The sequence below is a fragment of the Eucyclogobius newberryi genome, unplaced genomic scaffold, assembly GCF_026437365.1.
Source record: "Eucyclogobius newberryi isolate DKJ021-1_F unplaced genomic scaffold, fEucNew1.0.hap1 SCAF_13, whole genome shotgun sequence".
NCBI lineage: Eukaryota > Metazoa > Chordata > Actinopteri > Gobiiformes > Gobiidae > Eucyclogobius > Eucyclogobius newberryi.
Window position 1 is genome coordinate 8,175,279 of NW_027315757.1, and position 27,603 is coordinate 8,202,881.

Here is a 27,603-nt window from a genome sequence, read left to right on the forward strand (position 1 = left end):
TGATTTTCTTATGGGTGAAAAAAATCCCAACAAGGACCACACGAACGCAGCATAAGGCCTCTACATTTCCAAGCAGTTCTGACCAAAAAAAAAGGCTTTTGCTTTTTCTTTTGACAGAAAATATGTTCGAGTTTGTGCAAGTTTTCAGTTCATGTGGTTAGGACCAGTATTTACAGAGATATTTACTATTCACAGCTTAGACTACACACTGCACTCAAATACAATGATTATTTGTACTTGCTGGTTGGACATGAGCACAAATAAGACATAGGTAAAGGTAATTCAACTGTTTCCTAGCAACCGTATTGTAAACAAGGGCCAATCCAAATAAACTACATAACACTTATGATTTGACCTGATTTATTTGATTGAATAATTATTTAAACTGTCCGAAAATAGTGTCAGTTGTGTGTAATTTGTCTGTGTTTTCTATGGCGCGTCGCACATTGATGACATCACAGAGGGATTCTCAGCACTACTTCCTGTGATTTTAAAGATTTATATATTTCAAAACGTCTTCACAAACTGCAACTTAACAGATGTAAAACCATGATAAATATTTACTATAAGTTCTATACCACAAACTAAGTCATGATTAAAAACCAGGAGAACATATAGACTTTAAGATGTGTTTTCTTGCAGCGCGGAGGAGGATTTGACAACGAGAGGAGAGATTTTATGGCTTTGATTACGCAGCGTCAAAGGATAACTGGCAGTAAAAAAGAAGAAAAGATGATAAACTTTTACCTTTAGAGTCATTTCTCCCACAAAGATGGCAGTAAAAATGTAGTTGGAGACGGTGAGGAACACTCTCTCCTGAAGAGTGAAAGAGAGAACGTTAAACAGCAGCGTTCAAGAAAAGTCAGAACTCCGCTTATCATAAAAACAAATTATTAACTCACTGTAACATTACATGAGTTAAAATCACTTCAAAATAAATCTGAATATTTAACTCAATAAAAGTAGTTTTTACTTTAGTTTCCGTCATCATTTGGTAAGAATGTGTTATTACCTTTCAATTATGAGCTGAATATTTTCTCATATTGAAATAAATATATTATACAAATTCTAGATGTGTCAATGAGTAATGGAAAATCATGATTATTCAGGTAAAAATATAATTATATATAAGACTGTGACCGTTTTAGGAGCAAAAATAAGTGAGTGTTTACTTTTTATCCTTATGACTGTGTTGGTAGTGACCTGATCCTTAAATATGCCAACAATACTACTATATTTGGTCTAATCAGTGGAAATTATGAATCATTTTACAGAGCAGAAGTGCAGAAAGTTAAGTGGAGCAAAGAAAACGACCTCCGTCTGAAGACTTCTAAAACATGCAAACTTGTCGTTGATTTTAGTGGAAACAACTCTCATCTTTTCTATTGTAATTATCACTGGCTCTGATGTGCAAATAGAGGAAGAGTCTGAATTTCTTGCTATTTTCAGGTCTAATGATTCGAGCTGGACCAAAAAAAAAAAAAAAAAAAAACACAAGTAGCATTGTTAGCACTGTTAGCATTGTTAGCAAGGTCAGCGTCTTTTCTTTCTCAGGAAACTTAAAACTGAACTTTGATGGCGGCACCACTGAAAGTCAGAGTGGAAGGTTTTAAATAATGTGCTGAAAAAAAATGAATTGTGATCTTCCTGTTCTTCCTGTTTTTGAAAGTTGACATTTAAATTGAGCTCTTATTCTCAACCTCTGCAGAGTCATGTTTGAGCTTGAGATATCGCCCTATTAAATGTGTATGTATAAAATCTTAATCCCACAATGCACTTTGATCTAGCGACTTCATCTTTATTAGCAGTGTTCTTGGTACTTTTAGTGCTTTGTAATGTGTCCATTGTTTGTTTATATGGTTGTTATTCATGTTTCACTTTGAGCTTTTGTACATGTTTTCCATTAGTGTGGTTTTTTGTACCTATAAAATGGCATTTAAAAACTAAACTAAACTAATTTAACTTTATCATTCGGAGAGTTTGATTCTCACAAAGCTGCTCACATATTAGAGGAAGTTTGAGGACTTAGTGGATGTGAAAGGGTGAATAAATAAGCTTTAGCTGCACTTTGAGCACGTCGTTAATTCTCCTTGAGTGGAAAGATGCTCTCTCACCAACCTTTGTGCAGTGGAAGCTTGATCTTCATGAGGAAATACATCTACTTTTTACACTCTTTATTAAAAAAATCAACAAAACAATACAAAAGAAAAGTGTCCTACTGCAGACTCCACTGCGTATTTATTTATTTCCATCCATCCATCCATTTTCTACCGCTTGTTCTTCCATTTTAATTGGTTAATGTTATTTCATGTTTTGTGTTTTATTTTTATTTTTTTTAATTAATCAATTTTTTTTGTTTGTTTGTTTGTTTTGTCTTTCTCTTTGTTTGATTTGTTGTTAATATTTTTGGTAATTAATGGTGTCAATAAGTGTTTCTTTGTAATATTACATTGATATTATAATTAAACAAGTCAAATAATTCAGCTACAATACGTTTCTTTTCTTTAAAAAAAAAAAAAAAAGAATATAATATTAAAAAAAACAGAACCATAGTGAACTCAGGACAAGAAAAACATAAAATTAGCAGGTAATGAGGATGCATCCAAAGGAAAGAGGGGTTAACGCATATTACGGCAGAACGTATGAGGTACAACACAATTCATATCAAACGGTCATAACTACTAGGATACAAATTTGAATGATGTAAACAAATCTTTACACAATGAACCCTAATCCTTCCTCTGTGCATTAGCCTAGTATATTGTCAGACACTCCGGCATGCGCGGCATTAGAATGTGCTTTACCAGGCTTCCCTGCAGGATCTTAGGCCTCTCCAGAGCCACGGTAATGCAATTGGAGAAAATGAAAGCCAACACCACGTAGTCAAACAGCTTATGTGCGATGATGGACTGGCACATCCGGCGGAACCTGCAGCGAGACAAGACCCAGAATGTCAACTCAACCTCGTGTCTCAAGCATCTCAAACGGGCTTGAACTGACGCGGGCGAATGAGTGAGGTGGTTTTTACTGAATGGGTGAAGCGGAACACTGGTGATGATGGAGAGGCTGAGGAGGCTGATGGTTCTGCTGCTGCGGCGGCGGCGGGGGTGAAATGACAGGCTGATGGAGAAGAGAGAGACAGGGAGTGCGTTTATTGGTATTTATTCATTTTTCATGAGGGAAACATGTGAAATGCTGCATTGAATGTGTTTTTACTTTACCTTGGAACATCACAAAGACAAACCACAAACACAAGACTAGATGAAAGGTTTAAGTACCTCTGCTTTGGCGTTTCATAGTTTGAAACTTGAAATAACGTTTGTATTGAAAAGCACACGTCGGTCAGGCATTGCCCCATCAACTGGCAGCAGAGGGAATTACCACGAAACATGCTAACGTTAGCGCGCGGCTGTGAGGAACGCAATTTCACGGCAGAAACGCTCAGAACGAGTCTGGAGATGATTCATGGACTTGAAAAGAGCACAGGAAACCTCCGAAGCGCTACCTGTGATGTCACAAATCTGGGACATTTGAAACTGAGCGTTTTCTGAGGCTCAGAGGGAGAGCGCCTTGTAAACAGGATGAATGAAACAAGCGTGGACGAAGCTAATTACAACTCCACGTAGGGTTTTGATGAGGAAACAATGTCACGCTTCATAACTGTGTGCGCTTTTTCTCAAATCAACGACCACATCTTTAGTCTTGTTCACATTCAAACGCAGGGATGACAGCTTAAATCTTTGAAGTACATTATCTAGAAATAAAAATGACTTGCTTAATCACATTATTTATATATGAACAAAGACTTAAATACATAATGCACACATTCATATCACATAATTACATAACATATTGATTTAAGGTTAACATTAAACAGTTTTATTTTAGAATTAAATTATTTCATGAGCAATTTTCACCTTTTGACCCTTCAAAATAAGACATGTGGTTTAAAAATGAATAGAATGGATAGAAAAAAATACAAAAAATGATGTTTGCTATGATTTATTTGCCTGACCAGCCATTCCCAACACATTTTGACAGAATGTGGGAGGGGCTGGCGGGTCAGGCAAATGGTTTTACTGCGATATGGCTTTTGCATTTGCGTCGTTTCATAACAATGCGCACAATTAAAACTGTTGATGTTTAGCAGAACATTAAACTCACTTGTTCTGTGGAGAAAAGAGGAAGACGGCCCAGTCCTCTCGACTCTCGCACCAGTCTGGTTTGTAAGCCTCCAGCATCTTTTGGATGCGGAAACAGAGGCTCTGTAAACACAACACACGCACACGCACAATAAGCTGTAACATACGGCCTCTATAATCAGACACAAATCACATGCAAAGATCCAGCCAAACATGCAGCCGGATTGGAACAGTTTGTTGTTTGTGTTCAGCTTGAATGAAATGCTGTTTAAGTTAAGATTTTGCTTGAATCAGTCAAATGTGTGACGCCAATCGAGTGCGATGGCGACGCTTTATTAAATGTGCACCGCGTGTCTCCATGGAAATGCTATTGCTTCATCTGAAAAGACAAATAGGGGCCAGATCTGTGGAGAGACGAGCCCGATGACAGAAAAGAATGCATGATTATCAAGCTATTTTTCAGTCATAGACCCTTAACAGTGTGTGTAAAGAGAACAGGTGTATTCTCAAGGCTGGTACGGTTCTATGGTTCATTACATTTCAATGGGAGAGTTAGCGTTAGCTTCTAAACATTGCAAAAAACATGAAAAACCAGGGCTGTTTTGGTGACTGACAACAACAAAACGCGAGTAACACCAAAGCCTTGTCAGAAAACATTACAACTTGCAGCAGCGTTTTGCGAGATAATCACCGTCATGTCAATGATTAGTGGTGGTTTTAACATTCACGCTAACAACCACGTGATAATACACTTTCGTTAACTCTAATCTTATGCTGGGTAATAATGTCCCAAAAATAAGTTGACCACAACAGTTTAGCAAAGATTGGTGAAGGTGTGTGTGTGTGTGTGTGTGTGAGTGTGTGAGTGTGTTTGTGTGTGTGTGTGTGTGTGAGTGTGAGTGTGTTTGTGTGTGTGTGTGTGTGTGTGTGTGTTTTACCTACAAATATTTGTGAACGTTAGAAACTGGAACTGGACGTTAAATATAGACTCTTATTTCCTTTTGCCAAATGTAACAAACAAATAAAGAACAACCATACAGCCTACAAATGATAATAATAATCGTGTTGTGAGTTTCCTTTCCTGTCTAATAAAGCCTACAGGCCCAAAAAAACTTTAAAAAAATAAAATCATCCCTCTCCTCATTTACACGCTCACTGTAAAAGGCGTTATTGTCTCTTTCTGTTTAAACTGTATAAAATGTTTATTTCCTCAATTAACCCATTCCTCAACATCCCTGTAGAGCAGGGGTGTCCAAACTTTTTTTCACCAAGGGCCGCATTTTGAAACTTAAACGGGGCAGAGGGCCACAAACAACTTGACAATGTCGAATTTGTTGAATGACAAAGTGAATCATTTGACATTTTGCATTTGATGTAATTGCGATGAGCGTCCACACCTTTAATTAGACCTAGAACATTAATATTAGGTTGTATAACATCATTATGCCTGAATTTTCCCAATTTCACAGTAAAAAGTACAACTTTTTGTTGTTTGGGCCAACATAGCAGGAAGCTGGAGGGCCAACAAAAATTGGTTTGAGTGCCGCATTTGGCCCCCGGGCCCTAGTTTGGACATGCCTGCTGTAGTGAAATACACATGGACTTGGTTCTTACGCATGGATGATAGAGTTTATGGATACCTCTTATTTCATTTGTGAGGAGCATTTCTATCTGAAAATAGATTTTGAATGTTAAGCAGATGAGAGGTTTGATATGAGCAGTTTTGTAATCGATTAAATCATTTCATTTTAAGAAAAAGCTGGTTGATGTGACAATTGTAGGGAACTTTGTACAATTCAAATTCTCTTTTTTGGAGTGTAATCAGAGTCAATATATTTGTGTTATAACAGTTTCCAGTGTAACATTATAAATGGTCGATATTGTAATAGCGCATGATTACATCTCTTCATAGCACCAACACATCAGCAGCTTTTGAATGTAAAGTGTGGGTTTTACAGGGAATCGTTTCATCTAAAACTACAGCTTAAACACATTTTGTTGGACTCTTTCAATAATTGAACCATCAATATTTAAGTGCACTGGTATGTCAGTTTGACGGTTTTTGGTCTTAAACTAGTTTTCTAGGTTGTTGAGATAATAGTTCCAGAAGTTGCACCAGATTCTCCCCTGAAGTTATTATATTGTGTCATTTGCAGTGCAGCACTCAGTACTGGGCTGTGTGCGCAGCTGGAAGGCTCTACAAAAAAGAACATAATGAAATAAATGTTGCACTAATATGTTCAAACACTCCAGGTAAAGCAACAACATCGTGATAGATTGTAGATCAGCAGGTTGCAGGTTATTGCTATAGACTTTCTGAACAAAATGAATATTAAAAATGTGCTTGCTGTGGGCTACTCATCTATGTTGCAACTAATGACCCACCAAGCTCTATCATCTTGTTAGAAATATGTTTCTGAAATGTTTTAAACTACCATGTTATTAAAATAAGTTAATGAGTGCTTGAAATAAGTAGTAAGATAAGATAAGATAAGATATTCCTTTATGTTTTGAGTATTCCTGAGTTTCAGGCATAAGGATTCCTTCCTGGTTTGAAAGATTTGGCATGAAAACTGTCCTACAATGTTTTGTTATCGCAAAAGCTCAATTAAAATCAAAATATGAATTATTTTGAATGGGGAAATCCTCACAAAATCCTTTAAACCAGGAGGGAATCATTTAGTGTCAGGAATTAGCAATGGAACGAGCATAAAATATCTTGTTTTACTTAAATAAAGGAAAACAAGAAGCATCTTTGAGGTAAAAATACAAAAATAATGTTCTATGTTACATGTTTTATTGGGAAATCTTATTTTAATAAAGCGTCAAGATATCCTCAAATCAAGATAAATGCTACTTAATGCAATTGTTTTTAGCTTTAATTATCTCATTTCCCTGTGGTTAGCTTCTGTTTTTCGTGTCTTTAAACTCTTTAAAATATCAGAATTTGGATCAAAAAACGAATGTAAAATGTACATCTTGAACCTTAGACGTGGCCGAAGCTCCGCCCATCTCCACCCAATCCCACGCTTTCTCTTAATCTCCAGCTCAAATCTCCCACAATGCCTCAGCCGCACACCTTCCTCCTCGTCTTCTTGTTTGGAAAGAGTCTAAATTATTAACACAACACAAACACTGGGATCGTCTCGGCACATTACCATCTGCGCCGCGCTCACCCCCGCTGTCTGCTCGATACACCTCTCTAATTAACCTTGTTTCCGCCCCCCCCCCCCCCCCCCCCACCCACATATACACACTTGTTTACAACAGAGACAATAGGATTCCCCAGGGGCCCCGGTGACAGCCAGAAGAGCCCACAGACCAAACACTCCAAAGACCAGACAAGGGACCATCTCTAAAGTGTAGAGAAATTTTAGCGGTTTAGCTTTGGTTCAAGTAATATTGACAGTGAGCTTCGGCAGGTGAGGGGAGAGAATGGTGGAAATATCAAGCAGTATGGAAGGAGGAGGAAGAGGTGGAGAGGCTGAGGAGGCTGATGGTGCAGAGCGAGAGAGCAGGTATAAGAATGGTGAACGAGGAGGTTGAAATTATGCTAAATTTTATATATTTAACTGTTAGCTAAACATTTTAAAACTGTTGTCCCAGAATAGCTCGTGTTTTAGGTTTATTTCACTTCCTGTTTGTAATTGATGACATCACACTAGGAAATTACCCAGCAAACACAGGGAAAAACTCATCTATCTATGTAACAATTTGTTTTATTTGACAAATGAAAATGTATGAGAGCAGATTTATTATGTTAAATTATGTTTACGATGTCAAAAAAAAAGTAGTTTATAAAGTAATTTATGCATAAACTTTGACTGGAATGAGTGTACCTGGTGTCACTTCCTGTCATTTTCTACAGATTTTTCAACAGATTTTTCCGTCAATATTAGAAAATCGTAAAAACCTGTCACACGTAGTTTAAGTTCATATTATGCTATCACACCATGGGATGTTATGTTTTTATTTCAATACTAAGGAATAGGCTAAATTTAAATTACAGTATCATAACAACAACAAAAAAATTCATATTGAAATAATAAAAAAATATAATATTATAAAAGTACTTTCTTTATGTTGCCATGTGGTCATAAACTACTAATTTTATTTTAGAATTGATACAGATTTAAATGTAGTATCTAGTTTAAACCCTAATTTTACGTTTTTGTTTTTTTGCTGATGTAACCCACGTACTTTTATTGCAAATAGGAAAAAAAACTACAACTCCCAGTACCCCTTCTTGTCACGTGGTTTACGTATGTTGCGCGTCACGCACGCACTGCGTCACTTTAGCCAATCACGCGCTTGCCGGTTCAATATCAGCTTCCTGTGTGCCTCTCCGAGCACGGGGTTGGGAGAGGCGACAGGACGGCTGAACCAGGTACGCTTTGCAACAAACACCCGCTTTTTAATCATCTTAAATGTCGCCGGTTTTAAACTCGTGTATGTTAATAGACGCTTTATCAACCGCCGCTGATGCTGGACTCGTAGCGCGCAGGAAAACGTGGATATATATATATATATATATATATATATATATATATATATATAATTTCATTGCCGTGGCAACAGATTATTTATCTAAACAGGTATTTATTCAAGTGTTTATTTAAATGTATTTGTACAACTGAATGTAATAAGTATTTACTGCATTACTTGTAATTTAAAGAGATGAACCAAAGAACCTAGAAGCTAGCTAAATGTTGGGTATTACACTGATGGACCTGTTTATTGACCGCAGGCCAGGTGTGCCCAGTGGGGTACCAGAACGAAGAACTTGATGGTGAGCTGAGACCAGCCTGGACCCAGAACCAGAACTGAACACTGAACATTACAAAATTACAAACTTTCCAACATGAGCCACCTGCGGTATGGTAGGGGCTGATTCAGCTGTCCACTCCCACCCGAAAGACACCACACACCTTGCGAACTCTCCCCTCAGTCACAGCGCTATATTTTTGGACAATACAAGAACTCGGTTGCTTCTTTTATGGACATTAGTACTATTTTCATTGAGATGTGCAAGTGTTACTATGAGTGTGTGTGCTTTCTACCTTGGATGTCTTGAACATTATTGAAACTTGGATTGTTATTGATACCACCAGAAATTGTAATTCGCTTCAGTATACCATTGGAAATCTGCAGATTGTATATATTGTAAATATTGGTATGTTGGTCACTGTAAATATATAAGGCACAGCCGCACTTTGATTCGCTGTTTTTTGTATTATTGCTTACATGCACCTCCCTGAGTCGAACCTTCTGATCTAGCCCAGTGGCATATTCTCACATATGCTACATGAGAAAAACATGGCGAGCTAGCCAGGAGGTCATGTTAAGTATATGATACATTGCTAGTTAATTTAATTTCATTCAGACTCACCAAATTAAATCAATAATGAATATTGTGTGGAGAGTTTATCCAAGATTTATGCAGCTAATGTAGGTTGTGATAAGACACGGACTTATTTAGCTGACTTAAAAGAAGTGGCAAAATTGTCTGGCCAGGACTTTACTGACGTTTTACAAGAATTAATGACCCAAATAAATGAAGCAGTTGCTGAGATGTGCACTGTTAAACCTGAACGCCCCACAGAATACAAAATGGCTGATCCCTCAACACCACCACAATACAAAATGGCTGCTGATTCTGAACTGGTTACCACACCTGCTGCAGCCAGCTGGAATGGGACAAAGACACCCCACAATCACCATGTCTCCTGCGGATTTGAATCCACCTGGAATACAGAGGTATGTGGTGGAACACATTGTGAAAAGTGACGATGTGTGTTCTTCACATAGATTACGAATGTTTTCCGGAAGAATCCCCCGACCATAGCATGAAGTGGATTATGACGCATGGCGTTCGAGTGTGGATATTATCTTGAAAGACCCTGCTGCATCTGAAATGCAAAGAACACGGCAGATCCTTGACAGCCTACTGCCGCCTGCTGTGGACCTTTTGAAACATCTCGGTGCAGATTTGCCTGCGGAAATATTTATTCAACATTTAGATTCTGCCTTTGGAACTGTACAAGATGGGGAAGAACTTTACATAAAGTTTATGGACACTTTGCAAGATTCTGGTGAAAGCCATCCGTCTATTTACAGCGACTGCAAGTAGCACTTAGTCTTGCTGTAAAGCGGGGAGGAGTAAAACCAAGGGACATCAACAGGCACCTGCTGAGCCAATTCTGCAGGGGGTGCTGGGATAATACCCTTATTTCTGAGCTCCAGTTAAAACAGCGGAAATCAAACCCACCTTCTTTTGCGGAGCTATTGTTAGTATTGAGGACTGAAGAAGATCGTGAAGCAAGTAAGGTGCAGAGGATGAAACAACATCTTGGGACATCAAGACGTGTCGCTGCTCAAGCACAGTTCGCCGTCGAAGGAAGTGATGTTTCTGCTGCCCTGTCGACGCTCACCAAGCAAATGGCTGAGGTACAACAGCAACTGGCTGCGCTGACTGCTTCCCGGGTTACCCAGTCGAACCACCACTCATTTACTCCAAGAGTCCAGCAGTCAAGTCAAAATTCCAGACCTGCTCGGACTACATCTTATTCATCGTCTCCAAGCCCCAAGCCTGGATTTTGTTTCCGATGTGGTGAAGATGGACATATCCGACCACAGTGTGAGAATCAACCAAATGAAGAGCTTGTAAATACAAAACGTAAACAGTTTAATGAGAGGAAACAGAAATGGCAGCGGTGCCATCAGGCAACCAATGGACATTTAAACTAATCTCAGCTCCTGTGGAGGGACATACAGGAGCTGTGCAGGACCCCCACTGTCCCGCAAAGAAAATGAATATTCACAGTGTTAATTCACAGCAAACTGGTCCGGGGTTATTACCAAAAATTCCCTGTGGGCTTGTTGGATCCCGATGCACTGCAGAGGTCAGTATTGCTGGTCAAACCCATAAGTGCCTGCTCGACACAGGGTCACAGGTGACCACAGTATCTGCATCCTTTTACAATAAACACCTCTACGAACAACCGATCCAGCCACTCCATGATCTTCTGCAAATTGAGGATGCTGCTGGACAAACCATTCCATACCTTGGGTACATAGAGCTCTCCGTTGAGTTTTCTAAAGACTTTGTGGGCGAAAAGGAAGTTGTTTCAACACTTTCATTAGTTGTTCCGGATGCAAGCCCACACATCGCAACTCCTCTCCTCATCGGCATGAACACACTAGAGACACTATATGGACAGTGCTGTCATTCAGCATTCCAGCCGAATGCCCAGGGTTATAGAGCGGTTTTAAAGACATTACAGCTGTTACAGCAATGCAAGGACTATGGCAAAATAGGCGTTGTGAGACTTAACAACAAGGCACCAGTGTGCGTTCCGGCGGGTCGCACCATTGTCATCGAGGGCTCTGCTAAAGTCTCTTCTCCACCACCCAGCCACAGTGTCCTTTTGCAACATCCTGCCTCTGCTCTGCCTGGTGGAATATACGTCAGCAGCTGTCTCATCATGCTTCCAGCTCTACCTCCATTTAAGGTTCCGGTAGTAATTTCAAATGAATCCGAATGGGACACTTTTATCCCCCCACTGAGTGTGATTGCTGATTTAGAGGACTATCATTGCATTTTAACCGAACATCAGGTGACAAACCATTCTACAACTCCATCATCCAAATTAAACATCAACTTTGGAGATTCGCCTCTTTCAGCTGAATGGAAAGAGAGGATCACAGAGAGACTAAACACTGTTTCGGAGGTATTTTCTCAACATGACATGATTTTGTATGTACCACTACTGTAAAGCATAAGATCCCACTTCACGACTCCACACCGGTGAAGCAGCGTGCTCGGCCAATTCACCCACAGGATATCGAAGCAGTCAGACGCCATCTACGTGACCTTCCTGAGGCCGGAGTCATACAGGAATCTACTTCTCCTTTCTCGTCTCCTGTAGTGGTGGTGAGGAAGAAAAATGGTGATGTGCGGTTATGCATAGACTATCGCAAATTGAACCTTCGAACCATTAAAGATGCATATGCTTTACCAAATCTTGAAGAATCATTTTCTGCCCTCACTGGGTCAAAATGGTTCTCCGTGCTGGATCTAAAGAGTGGATACTACCAGATAGAGATGGATGAGGAGGACAAACAGAAAACTGCATTTGTGACCCCCCTTGGGTTTTGGGAGTTTAATCGCATGCCACAAGGGATTACAAACGCACCCAGCACCTTTCAGCGCTTGATGGAGCGATGCATGGGAGATCTCCACCTGAAAGAGGTGCTGGTGTTTATAGACGATTTGATAATTTTTTCTGACACTTTCGAGGAGCATGAGCGGAGGCTTCTTAGAGTTCTTAAGCGATTGGGGGAATATGGACTAAAATTATCACCAGAGAAATGTCGTTTTTTCCAGACATCTGTCCGATATCTGGGACATATAGTATCTGAAAATGGTGTGGAAACAGACCCAGAAAAGATCAAAGCCATAAAAACCTGGCCAATTCCCACGACACTTAAGCAATTAAGATCATTTCTGGGTTTTGCCGGATACTATCGCCGATTCATACGAGACTACGCCGTCATTGCCAAACCACTAAATGACCTGACTCGTGGATACCCACCAGCTCGCAAGTCAAAGAACTCTAGACCACAGTCATCACTGTATAGTCCGAACCAGCCATTCGGGGAAAGGTGGACTAGCCAATGTCACGACGCTTTCGACGCACTCATCGTAAAGCTGACCACTGCTCCAGTGCTTGGTTTTGCAAATCCAACTCATCCGTACATTCTCCATACGGACGCAAGTGTGACGGGACTGGGAGCAGCGTTGTACCAGGAGCAGGAGGGGAAGCTTCGGGCCATAGCCTACGCCAGCCGTGGACTGTCGCAAAGTGAAAGCCGTTACCCCGCACATAAACTAGAATTTCTTGCCCTCAAGTGGAGTGTAACGGAAAAAATTCAGGATTATCTTTATGGATCAAACTTTACAGTGGTTACTGACAGCAACCCCCTCACCTACCTCCTCACCACTGCTAAACTGGACGCTACAGGACATCGTTGGTTGGCTGCTTTGTCTACCTATTCTTTCAAAATCCAATACCGGGCTGGAACATAGAACAAAGACGCAGATGCTCTCTCCAGACGTCCTCATTGTTCTTCAAGTGACGACATCCTGCAAGACCATGAGATTGTAAATCAATTCATAACTCGGCATGCCGCTGACTTTGAAATGATTTCAGAAGACATTGTGACTGCCATATGCCAAGGTCATTATGTCCGCTCTACACATGACCAAGGGTTCACTTACGTGGAGTCAATGTCCGTCACAGCTGACACTATTCCGGACGATTATTGCTCTGGAGGTATACACCATTTGCCAGTCATTCCTGCCTTCGATGTTAAAGAAAAGCAACACGCTGACCCATGCATCCGAGAGTTAATCCATCAGCTCGAAACGGGTGAAAAGCCTCCACCAACCGCAAGGGCTGAACTCCCTGAACTGCCACTCTTGTTAAGAGAATGGTCAAGGATGGAGCTGATGGACGGAGTGTTGTACAGGAAGAGGCAAGATAATGAAAATATTGCGTATCAACTAATTCTCCCTGAAGAACTGCGTCCAGTGGTTCTGAAATCTTCATGATGACATGGGTCACATGGAGATTGAACGTACCCTTGACCTGGTACGAACAAGATTTTATTGGCCGAAAATGGCAGCAGATGTGGAGCAAAAGATCAAAAATTGCGGTTGTTGTGTCCGTCGGAAAGCACTGCCTGAAAGAGCTGCTCCACTTGTCAACATTAAAGCAACACGTCCGCTTGAACTTTTGTGTATGGAGTCTTGAGCCTGACACCAGCAACACCCGTGACATTTTGGTCTTGACTGATCATTTCACAAAATTTGCATTTGCCATCCCCACACCTAACCAAAAAGCAAAGACTGTAGCCAAATGTTTGTGGGAGAATTTCATTATTCATTATGGCATCCCCGAGCGAATCCACACAGACCAGGGGGCAGATTTTGAGTCTAAACTAATTAAAGAATTATGTGAAGTTGCTGGTATTCTCAAGAGTAGAACAACGCCGTACCACCCACGAGGAAACCCAGTTGAACGATTCAACCGAACACTACTTGCAATGTTGGGAACACTGGAAACAAAACAGAAAACAAAATGGAAGGAATATGTAAAACCACTGGTTCACGCATACAACTGCACCAGGAACGAGGTTACCGATTTCACCCCGTACGAGCTGATGTTCGGGAGAACACCTCGCCTTCCTGTGGACTTGGCATTCAATCTTCCTGTGCGTGAGACCAAGCACAAAACTCACTTGCAGTATGTCAAATCACTGAAATCAAGATTGGAAGAAAGTTTCAAAATTAACTCTGACAACGCTTCAAAATCTGCAGGCAGAAACAAAGCACGGTTTGATCGTCGTGTGATTCCATCTGCACTGGTGCCAGGGGACCGAGTCCTGGTGAGAACTGTACGCCTTAGAGGAAAGCACAAACTGTCTGATAAATGGGAACAAGGAGTTTATGTTGTCGTCCATCGAGCTGGAGAACTTCCAGTGTACAAAGTCAAACCTGAAAGTAATGATGGACCTGCACGGACTTTACATAGAGACCTGCTTCTTCCATGCAGTCTTCTCACAGACAGTGATAACTCATCACTGGAGCACTCACCGGTCCGTAGACCCATAACTCGACAGCATAAAAACATTGACGATCTCGCAAACTCCGCTGCTGAGGATGAAGGCCATGATAATTGGATCTCCCATGTCAGTCCACCAACTATGCACTTCACCGTAGACAAACCTCACGCTCCTGTTTTACTCATTGATAACCAAAGGACACTGCCCGTTGAGGTTGACACCCAACACGGATCAAGTCCCTCTAAGTGCAGTCACCCAACTTTGGATTTGGAAGTAGAAGAAACTTTACCAGAAACCCTTGGAACTGAACCTGTAAATGAAGAGCATCTACCTGAAAGCACTAGCTTACCTGATTCTGAAGGAAGTTCAATCGATTCCACCGATGAAGGTCCTCCAGATGTAGTCACTCTAGTAGAGCCACCAAAGCCTGACACTGACTTGCCTGACACTGACTTGCCTGACACTGACTTGCCTGACACTGACTTGCCTGACACTGACTTGCCTGACACTACTGTTAGACGTTCAGAACGACGTAGAGTACCACCTAACAGACTCCAATATTACGCTCGCGGTAATCCATTGATCTCAGTAGTCCAAACATTGTTGCATAGTCTCTCTGATGTGTTGGCTGTCAGTAGTAAATAACCGTTCCTCGTTGTCGAACATGCACCGGGACGTGCACGAATTTAGGCAGGGAGGATGTGACCCACATACTTTTATTGCAAATAGGAAAAAAACTACAACTCCCAATACCCCTTCTTGTCACGTGGTTTACGTATGTTGCACGTCACGCACGCACTGCGTCACTTTAGCCAATCACGCGCTTGCCGGTTCAATATCAGCTTCCTGTGTGCCTCTCCGAGCACGGGGTTGGGAGAGGCGACAGGACGGCTGAACCAGGTACGCTTTGCAACAAACATCCGCTTTTTAATCATCTTAAATGTCGCCGGTTTTAAACTCGTGTATGTTAATAGACGCTTTATCAACCGCCGCTGATGCTGGACTCGTAGCGCGCAGGAAAACGTGGAATTTGGTGAGTCTGTCTGAGTTGTCTCTGTGTCTTCTTGTTGTGATGCATATTGCTTTGATTATTGATAGATAGAGATATATATATATATATATATATATATAATTTCATTGCCGTGCCAACAGATTATTTATCTAAACAGGTATTTATTCAAGTGTTTATTTAAATGTATTTGTACAACTGAATGTAATAAGTATTTACTGCATTACTTGTAATTTAAAGAGATGAACCAAAGAACCTAGAAGCTAGCTAAATGTTGGGTATTACACTGATGGACCTGTTTATTGACCGCAGGCCAGGTGTGCCCAGTGGGGTACCAGAACGAAGAACTTGATGGTGAGCTGAGACCAGCCTGGACCCAGAACCAGAACTGAACACTGAACATTACAAAACTACAAACTTTCCAACATGAGCCACCTGCGGTATGGTAGGGGCTGATTCAGCTGTCCACTCCCACCCGAAAGACACCACACACCTTGCGAACTCTCCCCTCAGTCACAGCGCTATATTTTTGGACAATACAAGAACTCGGTTGCTTCTTTTATGGACATTTGTACTATTTTCATTGAGATGTGCAAGTGTTACTATGAGTGTGTGTGCTTTCTACCTTGGATGTCTTGAACATTATTGAAACTTGGATTGTTATTGATACCACCAGAAATTGTAATACGCTTCAGTATACCATTGGAAATCTGCAGATTGTATATATTGTAAATATTGGTATGTTGGTCACTGTAAATATATAAGGCACAGCCGCACTTTGATTCGCTGTTTTTTGTATTATTGCTTACATGCACCTCCCTGAGTCGAACCTTCTGATCTAGCCCAGTGGCATATTCTCACATATGCTACACTAAGAATATTTAGTTCTCCATGTTTTACATCTCAATCTCACTTTTTATTCAATCCAAGTCTTATCAATGAAAATCCTTCTCTGACTAAGTGGGACAGGGGCCAAAAGACTGTGTGGGACCCAAAAGAGTTCCAGACTGTCCCCACAGAGTTCCTTCGCACTCACGTATTCGATGTCATCATCCATGTCGTCCCTGTCCTTGGTGCGGGGGTTGACCTGGGGGTAGACCTCCGTGCGCAGCTGGTTCTGGACATGGCTCCTGGCCCCGTGCTCGCCGGGGCCTCTCCCTGCGTGCTCGCTGTGGTGCCGTGTGGAGCTCTGTGGAAGTTGTGACAGGGGCGTCTTTCCGTTGCAGTCCTGGTGCAGTCTTTCCCTGGAGAAGCTTATGTGTCTGCGGGGAGCACACGCTAATGAGTCAGAGCTTTAAAACTCAACGCGATCTGAGGCTAAAATCAAACCTTGTCTCGTGTGATTTACATTTGAACATGTCCTTGTGTTGTACTAATCTCCTATCTGTATGTGGCATTGTTGTGTTAGCTGCCGAGGGACTGTGGATGTAAACTAGCTTTGTAGCTATAATCCGACGTATTTACATTTGTTCAATACGATATTCATGAATGTGCATTGTTCCTAGTTATAAATAAATAAATAAATAAATAAAATCCGTTGTTTCGCTCAATTTAACTTTAGGCTGCAAAACAGAAACTGAAAGTAGTTCCTCTGTCGTTGCTCCGGCTGGGCAGAGCTTAGCTAGCTTGTTTGCTAACGTCGGGGGGACCCTCAGAAACATCTTATTTAGAATTTTGTACAGTTCAAATAGTGTGTATATATATATATATATATATATATATATATATATATATATATATTTAATGGCAGATACAAGCTAAATATTTTGTGTTTTATATTTGTTAATAGACTGTAGCAGCTCTTTCACATTTTAGCTCTGTTTTCAGCTTTTACAAGAGAAAATGTACTTATTCAACATTGACACTCGTACAATTTTGCCACTCGCGGCTTTGATGTCATCTGCTTAACCTTGATACAAACTTTGGTACTTTTTTTAAATGTAGTTTACCTCTGAGCATATGGGTTTGGCAGAGTCATTAGCATTTGGTCTGGCATTTGCAGGAGGTTTGGAAGCTCCAAAGACAGTGCTCTGCGATCTCTCCTGGGCCCCAGCTGCCCCGACAGCACGGGAGGGGAGAGGTGGTGCAGGGAGGGCGGAGACAGCAGCGACTCCTCCTCTTCCTCTTCCTTCCGGCCGTGTTGGATGTGATGATGCGGCGAGGAGGCCGCCCGGGGCCCTCGGATTCGCAAACTGCCGCCCATCACGTTCGCACACTGACTGTAGCCGTAGCTGTAGATGAGCTTCGGGGTGGAGGTGGGGGTGGGGTTTGGCGTGTAGGCGGGGCTAGAGGAAGGTGAGGAGGAAGAGAATGGTCTGACTCCGCCCAGACTGTTCCAGCTTGAGCGGCGCGCCCATAGGTGCTGAGGGTGAGGGGCGAGAGCGCGACCCCAGTTGTGGAAGCTTTGGCCTGGGTACTGAGGAGAGGAGAGACGCTGGTTAGCAACTGGTTAGCAACTGGCATGCTAACGGCCGCCACACACTGCAGAAGACTTAAAGGAGATTTTTAAACGCGAAACAAAAAGTGAAGACTAAAGATAGAAGTAGAATCACATACGATTTTATATATTCTCCGGGCGCAAAGTCTGCAAAGCTAAGAGTTGTGAGCTAACAAAGCTAGGGCACCTAGCTGTTGCTGTTTCCTGTCTAGAAAAGCAACTCGCTTTGCAACAACAATGTGTTCAAATTGATTAAAGCATTTAACTACTAGTTTAGAATCAAATTATTTGTATTTGTTATAACGTGGAAAAAAAGCATATTCTGCACAGAAAGCTTGCGGTTCACCACAAAGGAAACAGTGTTGTGTTTTCTGTGGCTAATCTGCAGTTGCTTCACCAATCACGAGCAGCAAGGTGCCGCTCAATTCAAGTCAATTAGCTTGAAGTGGCTAGCTACATCCAGTAGCTGTGCCCCCCGCTGATGTGCAGTAATGCTCTCCTCCCATGAGTCGCTAAAGCGGAGCAGAACGAGCAGAAGCTAAAGATTAAAAAGCTGTTTTTAAGAATACTAAATTATTTTGAATCGGGGTTTGTGATAGTCTTTGTGAAAGCTGTAGGTCCCTGTCAGTCGAACATGAGCAGTTTGTTTTTACATTGCGCTCTATGGAAAAGACCAACTCACATCCAGCAATACTCTATTCAGTCATTTTACTCTTTATAAAACATAACATCAACAACACTGTACACGGGAGGAAACCTAGCCCCTTTTCTCACTTTATTTATTTATTTTAATCATTCAGAGAGGATTAACATCATTGTTTTGTGGACTGGGTGTCATGAATTTGCAGAGAGATGGACAAGAATGAACCGTTTAACTTTATAATGTGATAATTGTTGTCATTTTTTTCCCGTGTTTGTATCCTGCGCCTCTGTGTCTCCATCAATATTCCTTTTTGTGCTACAGTTACAAAAAAACATACCGTAATGCTGTTCTTATTTCCCCCCTCACATCAGTGTTTGAGTTATAGTTACAGTGAAGCGAAACATAACAAAATTACAACTATTCATCGTTTTTGACACCAATTAATGTGAAGTTGTGACATAAACAGCCCAATAAAAAGCACTCAACATTCACTTAATACAGTGTTAAGAATACTGCACTAAAAAGACAACATTTTGACTCTAGATCCCACACGTACCACGGCTCTCTGGTCCAGATTGCAGAGTGAGATGACGCTGTTCTTCCTGGAGCTCAGAGCGTAGGTCCACTTGTCCCCGGGGAACAGCCCGGGGTGCAGGGCCGACATGTCCAGGTGACCGTTTGGGGTCAGAGTGCTGATCTTTGGGTCTGAAATAAGGACGGGAGAGAAGAGAGAGGGTTTTGTAGTATGCCTTAAGGCCCTTTCTCACCAATCCGACCTCCCCACCTCCGTCGCGGTGTCATGGCGACGGCTCATCGCTCCATGTCTCCTCACATCTCATTACACTTCCCTTGTCTAAACGCTTCTTTCTCACCGGAGCAAACACACAAACGATGCAGTACCTTCCTCGAACAGCAGTGGCTGAACTGTGCGGAGTTTGTGAAATGTTCAAACAAATTGATGATCACTAAACACTATAAATGGACACAACCTACTTGATTATTACAGCTTTTGGCCAAAGATGGAGGCACTTCTGTTTGGATTTACACCAGGCTAATGTGAAGCTAAGCTAACAGCAGCGCATTATCACAGCAGATAGCTTAAAAGATGAGGGAGTAGTTTGTTTTACAGTTAAGTTGAACAAGAGAGAAAAGATAATAATGGGGCCAATCTGAGCAAGCCCAGCTCTGCCAGATTGATTCGTGTATCACTCTGAATCCAGTTCCAAACATTTATCAATCTGGACAAAAGCAGTGGGGAAAAGGAAGAATGTCATGACGAATGTTTGAATCTGATTGGTCAAAGCGCCACAGGAACAGGAACAAGCTGAGAAATCAAACTGTTGTTAAATCCAGTCAGAGAAAAGCACAGACTTCTTCCTCCTCCTCAAACACACAAAGTGCTTCTAAGTGCACATTTTTATACAACCAAATAGTTTGTAAATCTAATAAAATAGTTCAAAGTACGTCTTTCGGTGTTGCCATGTTTGTTCAGGTTTGTCCTTTTGATTTCTTTGTAGTTTGATGTACAGTTTGGTCCATCACAGCATCAAACAGCCTGAGCCCGACTGGACCAGGTGCATTTGTGAAACAAATATTGCAAGAATTCATCTGGCAGAGCAGGTTAAACATCCCCCAAAATCTCCTTCTCGCTCCTTACGCCCCTCCTGCTCCTCCTGCTCTTCCTGCACGAGCCTCCTGCTCCTCCTGCTCCTCCTGCTCTTCCTGCACGAGCCTCCTGCTCCTCCTGTTCCTCACCCTCTTCCTGCTCCTCCTGCTCCTCACCCTCTTCCTGCTCCTTCTCCTCACGCACCTCCTGCTCCCTACGCCCCTCCTGCTCCTCACCCTCTTCCTGCTCCTCCTCCTTCTCCTCACGCACCTCCTGCTCCCTACGCCCCTCCTGCTCCTCCTGCTCCTCACCCTCGTCCTGCTCCTTCTCCTCACGCACCTCCTGCTCCCTACGCCCCTCCTGCTCCTCCTGCTCCTCACCCTCTTCCTGCTCCTTCTCCTCACGCACCTCCTGCTCCCTACGCCCCTCCTGCTCCTCACCCTCTTCCTGCTCCTCCTCCTTCTCCTCCTTCTCCTCACGCACCTCCTGCTCCCTACGCCCCTCCTGCTCCTCCTGCTCCTCACCCTCCTCCAGCTCCTCCTCTTCCTCCTCCTCTGCGCTGCTCTGAGCTCTGATGGTGTTATTCACACTTCACACCATCACGCACCAGAACCTGTCAGACCAGTTTGACCTGAGATTATCACCTGGACGTGAAAGAACCTTTAGAAAGATGTGTAAAGGTCAAACTATTAATGGAGGGATGAGCATTAGTATATATTCTTGTAGTATAAATGATGATGTTTACATGTACAGTATGGTAAACCCATAATCAGAGCACACGGACCACTCAATTTAAATGAGGCAACAACAATAGCTTCTGGTATTTCAGTTGGTCAGCTACGAAGTAAAACGATTTGTTTCGGGCCTGTTTTGGTGAATATTTATATATATATATACCTTGCAACTTAAAAACAGTAGAAGTACACGTTATGACCATTCAGTTTAAGCGATATTGCAGACAATACATTCACGTCCATGAACCATTCGAAAATAACTAGAAAACTGAAAGTGAAAACAAAATTCCATCTCTTGTTACCTGACACTTGCAGAGAGTCCTTGAGCTTATCATTCTCCTCAAAATTACAAGAGGACCTGTCGTCGTCGGAGTATGAGCGGTTGGCATCACCCTGGCAACGAAGAGCACAATATAGAATCAGCCATGCAGTATCTATATTTTGAAGGAGACAGGTTGCACTTTCTGTAAAAAAATAAATAAAGAAGCTTTGGCCACGTCTACATTGCTGTATTTAAGATAATATTAAATCAAGTTATGTTGAAAGTGTCTTTCATTTGAAAACTTGTGTTATGGGGTTAACGAGGCTCTCTGCTGAATACTTTGAGGAGGAAATCATGTTGAAAGTACAAATACATCTAAGCTAATTAGTGACATGATGCTAACAGGTCACAAGATTTGTTGTAAAAGGAATTTAAAGGACACGTATTATGCATTGTTTTTTGAGTACAGCATTTGCTTTGGTAAGTTATTTTAGAACTTGATATAAGGCACATGTATATAATAAAATGCACATTCATTTGCGTCTATGCCTCCTCATCTAGATTTGTTTTTTCCACGCCATCTACTGGCAAGTAGTTCCATGAAAATGATAACTAAATAAAGCTAGTTTTTTGCTACATAGCGTGCTAATGTTAGCATGCAATACTAATGAACATGAGTTTACAGCAGAAATGCTCAGATTGAGTCTGGGAGTGGTGTATTGATATAAAACAAGACAGGAGACCTCACTATCCATGATGTCACAGTCAGGGTAACATTGAAACACAGTGTTTTCTCAAGTTCAGAGGGAGAGGACCTTGGATTAATGGATTAATGAAAAAAGCATGAATGAATCTAAACACAACCCCAGGTATGTTTCTGCTAAAAAAAATAATGTTATATCTTGGTTAAAAGCTAAACAATTTCAATGTTTTATACAGGCTCTTTGAGAGGTACAAATGATAAGAATGATCATGCTAAAAGTGGTTAGACTTATAAAACACACATAAGCACCTCTTAGTTTTAATTTCTTATTTAGATTATGTAGAATATTAATAACAAATTAATATATATGTAAGTATGTAAGTCTACAACCCTGTATGTTTTTTGAGGCGCCAAACAATATAATACCGCAGTAAAAGGCCGATTGAATGACTGCATATCATGTCTCCTTTGTAGCAAACTGGTCATTAGGAGTGACCTTGAAATTAAATTGATCGACAAATTTCATTTGCTTTACCTCAGCTTGAAATCCCTCGACCAAGATGGCGACCAGTAGATTAAAGAGCACGTAGTTCCCAAAGGTCATGAGGGCGACGAAGTAAAGAGCGGCGCAGGGCGAGGTGGAGGCCATGCCGTTGTACAGTACCATGTTCCAGTCCTCCTGAGTCAAGATCTAGGAGGGAAAAACAGTAAAAATGGTCTGAAATCTGAGCACAGAAATGCTTAGAACATTATAGTTATTTTCTATAATATTCACCTTGGGGTAAATTTAAACGGAGGGTTTTTTGAGCACTTAGAAAGGACAACCTCATAAACAGCATTCATGAAACAAGCGTGAACGAAGCTACAATACAGCTCCAGATGTGTTTTTGATATTATAACATGGAGAAAATTAAAAAACAGGAATTATGATACACGTAATATATCAAAATTAAGACAATGTTGTGAAAATAGTTTCAAAGATATGCAGAATTTGTGCATTGAGAAAAACACAATAAAAATATTTAAACATTCAGCTAAGGTAATATTTCTGCACTTTTGTGATTGATTTGACAGACATTTCACATGTATCTGCAAATTAAACCTCATTTAAAGACTATTATACAATATTTAACCACATTTCTGTCGGGCTGACTTAATATCGTCTGAATGCCGTTATTGGGACACTCAGGTTTTGTACCTGAAACACGGTCACGATGGCCCAGAGCAGGGAGTCGAAGTTCTTCCGGTCGGGTACAGTGTCTCCGGCCTCCGTCTTCAGACTGAACTTACAGCCAAAGATGTGCATCCCCAGAATACTGCCAGGAAAAGAAAACAGAGCCATTAGAATATTCAAAATCCACAATCTGCTCAAACTTTTCATCGGAACAACCTGCAAATAGTATGGATCATCTAATGGTTAGGTTCACGTAATGTCAGGAGTCTGGAGGTGTCTGGAGCTTAAAGGTTTAGGAGAGCGAAGAATTCACAGGAGGAATTTGTGATTGGTTTGTCTGGAATGTTCCACAGAACGGCATTAAAGTGTGTAAAAGAGCCTGTTGACTCAAAAGTACAGCTGGGAATCACAGTGTCCCTCGTGATTCGATCCGATACATGACACATGGCTCACGATACATCACAATTTTATGATACTTACAATAATTGATATATTGCACTCGGTATTCCACGAAAACCGGTCCAGGTTTCGCACACAGTTGTTTTGATCGTTCTTTTTTCAACTTTCTCACACTGTTGGTTGGTGCAGTTCTTCCCTCTGTTGCGCGCACAGATGCTATCCCAGAATTAAATCAGTCATTCATGGGAGGCTTATCAGAGGGTGTCTTGTGGGGTGTGTCTTGTGGGGTGTGTCTTGTGGGGTGTGTCTTGTGGGGTGTGTCTTGTGGGGTGCGTCATGTGGGGTGTGTCTTGTGGGGTGTGTCTTGTGGGGTGCGTCTTGTGGGGTGCGTCTTGTGGGGTGCGTCTTGTGGGGTGCGTCTTGTGGGGTGCGTCATGTGGGGTGTGTCTTGTGGGGTGTGTCTTGTGGGGTGTGTCTTGTGGGGTGTGTCTTGTGGGGTGTGTCTTGTGGGGTGCGTCTTGTGGGGTGCGTCTTGTGGGGTGCGTCTTGTGGGGTGTGTCTTGTGGGGTGCGTCTTGTGGGGTGTGTCTTGTGGGGTGTGTCTTGTGGGTGCGTCATGGCGCGGTGGAAAGGACTGATTTAGAGACACAATAACATCAAGGGAGTTCTTCTCTTTACGTGACAAACACAGAGGACAGAGGAGAGCGGTGCAGGTGTGTGCTTCCTCCATGTCCACTCCTCACCATCCCTTCATGTCCTCTCCTCACCCTCCCTTCATGTCCTCTCCTCACCCTCCCTTCATGTCCTCTCCTCACCCTCCCTCCATGTCCACTCCGCACCCTCCCTCCATGTCCACTCCTCACCCTCCCTTCATGTCCTCTCCTCACCCTCCCTTCATGTCCTCTCCTCACCCTCCCTCCATGTCCACTCCTCACCCTCCCTTCATGTCCTCTCCTCACCCTCCCTTCATGTCCTCTCCTCACCCTCCCTCCATGTCCACTCCTCACCATCCCTTCATGTCCTCTCCTCAGCCTCCCTTCATGTCCTCTCCTCAGCCTCCCTTCATGTCCTCTCCTCAGCCTCCCTTCATGTCCTCTCCTCACCCTCCCTTCATGTCCTCTCCTCACCCTCCCTTCATGTCCTCTCCTCACCCTCACTTCATGTCCTCTCCTCACCCTCCCTTCATGTCCTCTCCTCACCCTCACTTCATGTCCTCTGCTCACCCTCCCTTCATGTCCTCTGCTCACCCTCCCTCCGTGTCCCCTCCTCACCCTCCCTTCATGTCCTCTCCTCCTCTCCTCACCCTCCCACCATGTCCTCTCCTCACCCTCACTTCATGTCCCCTCCTCACCCTCCCTCCATGTCCACTCCTCACCCTCCCTCCATGTCCACTCCTCACCCTCCCTTCATGTCCTCTCCTCACCCTCCCTTCATGTCCTCTCCTCACCCTCCCTTCATGTCCACTCCTCACCCTCCCTTCATGTCCTCTCCTCACCCTCCCTTCATGTCCTCTCCTCACCCTCCCTTCATGTCCACTCCTCACCCTCCCTACATGTCCTCTCCTCACCCTCCCCCCATGTCCTCTCCTCACCCTCCCTTCATGTCCACTCCGCACCCTCCCTTCATGTCCACTCCTCACCCTCCCTCCATGTCCACTCCTCACCCTCCCTTCATGTCCTCTCCTCACCCTCCCTTCATGTCCACTCCTCACCCTCCCTTCATGTCCACTCCGCACCCTCCCTTCATGTCCACTCCTCACCCTCCCTTCATGTCCACTCCTCACCCTCCCTCCATGTCCTCTCCTCACCCTCCCTTCATGTCCCCTCCTCACCCTCCCTCCATGTCCACTCCTCACCCTCCCTTCATGTCCTCTCCTCACCCTCCCTTCATGTCCACTCCGCACCCTCCCTTCATGTCCACTCCTCACCCTCCCTTCATGTCCTCTCCTCACCCTCCCTTCATGTCCACTCCTCACCCTCCCTTTGTCCACTCCGCACCCTCCCTTCATGTCCACTCCTCACCCTCCCTTCATGTCCACTCCTCACCCTCCCTTCATGTCCACTCCGCACCCTCCCTTCATGTCCACTCCTCACCCTCCCTTCATGTCCACTCCTCACCCTCCCTTCATGTCCACTCCGCACCCTCCCTTCATGTCCACTCCTCACCCTCCCTCCGTGTCCACTCCTCACCCTCCCTCCGTGTCCACTCCTCACCCTCCCTCCATGTCCACTCCTCACCCTTCCTTCATGTCCACTCCTCACCCTCCCTTCATGTCCACTCCTCACCCTCCCTTCATGTCCACTCCGCACCCTCCCTTCATGTCCACTCCTCACCCTCCCTTCATGTCCACTCCTCACCCTCCCTCCATGTCCACTCCTCACCCTTCCTTCATGTCCACTCCTCACCCTCCCTTCATGTCCACTCCGCACCCTCCCTTCATGTCCACTCCTCACCCTCCCTTCATGTCCACTCCTCACCCTCCCTTCATGTCCACTCCGCACCCTCCCTTCATGTCCACTCCTCACCCTCCCTCCGTGTCCACTCCTCACCCTCCCTCCATGTCCACTCCTCACCCTTCCTTCATGTCCTCTCCTCACCCTCCCTTCATGTCCTCTGCTCACCCTCCCTCCGTGTCCCCTCCGTGTCCCCTCCTCACCCTTCGCATCTCACAATGTCTCAATGAGCCTGTGTTTTGGCTCTAGCACGTCAGCTGTGGGTCTAAGTTCAACACACCTCAGCATGTGATGGTATTAACAGGGGCCAACACTGGGTAACACATTTATTTCATCGCATTGGTTTGGCTTCTGCCCGTGCACGCTCATGGGACTCACTGTGCGTGTCCTGTGTGAGCGCAGGGCTTTCTGTTTGTCCGTGACTCGAGGCTTGAGCCGAAATACAGGTTGTGACTTAAAACAAGTGAAGCTGCCCAAGCTCTTCATCAGCGCAGAGCTGGAGTCAGAGTGCAGACTGCGCCTCAGTGCGGCAGGAGATGGTGTAATCTGTGAGACTTCTGTTTTAAAAAGACCTTTTCAACCAGATAGTTCAGGTTGTGTCAAAGTGACCACTGCAATCTGCTTAGACAATGACCAGACAGTGCCTGGAATGTAGCCTTATTAAAGCGTCATCCGTTTCAGGCTGTATTTAAAACAATTAGGCCAACATAAAAGTGAACAAATAATGTGACAATATCCTTATATCGTCCGTGCATTGAAACAGCTCCGCCACATAAACACAACACAATGACATTACACACAACACAACAAACACACAAGAGCTACTCCTATGCAGCAGAGCAACACACCCTCTGATGATCGATGGAAATGTGGAACAAATACTCACATATTAAAGTTCTGTGTAAAAATTGAGGCATACAAGACCGTGTATTGACTTTATTAACTGCCCACCAAGTCCAGTGGGCTAGAACCGGCCCTGCTCAAAAGAATGCAATCGAAGACTTATAAAAACTAGCGTGGATGGATCTGGTCGCCTCCTGAACAGAGGGCAAATATGTATCGACTACAACCTTATCACCCCGTTTAAAGTGTGATTCCATGGAAATAAAAAGTTACACTATTTACAGATAAATAATCGTCCTACTGTTCAGAGGTATTGGACTGAGTTTAACAAAGAGTATAACTGACATCACCATCACACTCCATTTCAGAACTATGTATTTGGGCCTCCAAACTCCTGCCATAGATGGATACAATAGAGGAATACCTCTGTAGCATACGGCAGGGAAAGATGGATGACACAAACTGAACCAACAATCAAGAACTGGATTGACATAGTAATAAAAAAATGTAGAAAATTACATTCTGAATAAAGACTGGGCGTGTACACTGGACTATTTGCCTTTATTTTCTTCT

At 43.1% G+C, this 27,603-nt stretch overlaps 1 protein-coding gene across 4 annotated transcripts in view; it reads right to left on the minus strand.

Annotated features, from left to right (window-relative positions):
• The window catches only part of cacna1ia (calcium voltage-gated channel subunit alpha1 Ia), a 156,418-nt gene that overhangs the window by 64,776 nt on the left and 64,039 nt on the right, over positions 1–27,603 (minus strand). For all 4 annotated transcript variants that reach the window (XM_072442471.1, XM_072442470.1, XM_072442469.1 and 1 more), the window contains exons 11-19: positions 23,361–23,478; positions 22,698–22,853; positions 21,500–21,590; positions 19,414–19,562; positions 17,727–18,193; positions 16,814–17,039; positions 4,165–4,265; positions 2,805–2,928; positions 748–816 (exon numbers count right to left, since the gene is read on the minus strand). In XM_072442471.1, the coding sequence (XP_072298572.1) occupies positions 748–816; positions 2,805–2,928; positions 4,165–4,265; positions 16,814–17,039; positions 17,727–18,193; positions 19,414–19,562; positions 21,500–21,590; positions 22,698–22,853; positions 23,361–23,478 (1,501 nt within the window). The remainder of the gene's footprint in view (positions 1–747; positions 817–2,804; positions 2,929–4,164; positions 4,266–16,813; positions 17,040–17,726; positions 18,194–19,413; positions 19,563–21,499; positions 21,591–22,697; positions 22,854–23,360; positions 23,479–27,603) is intronic.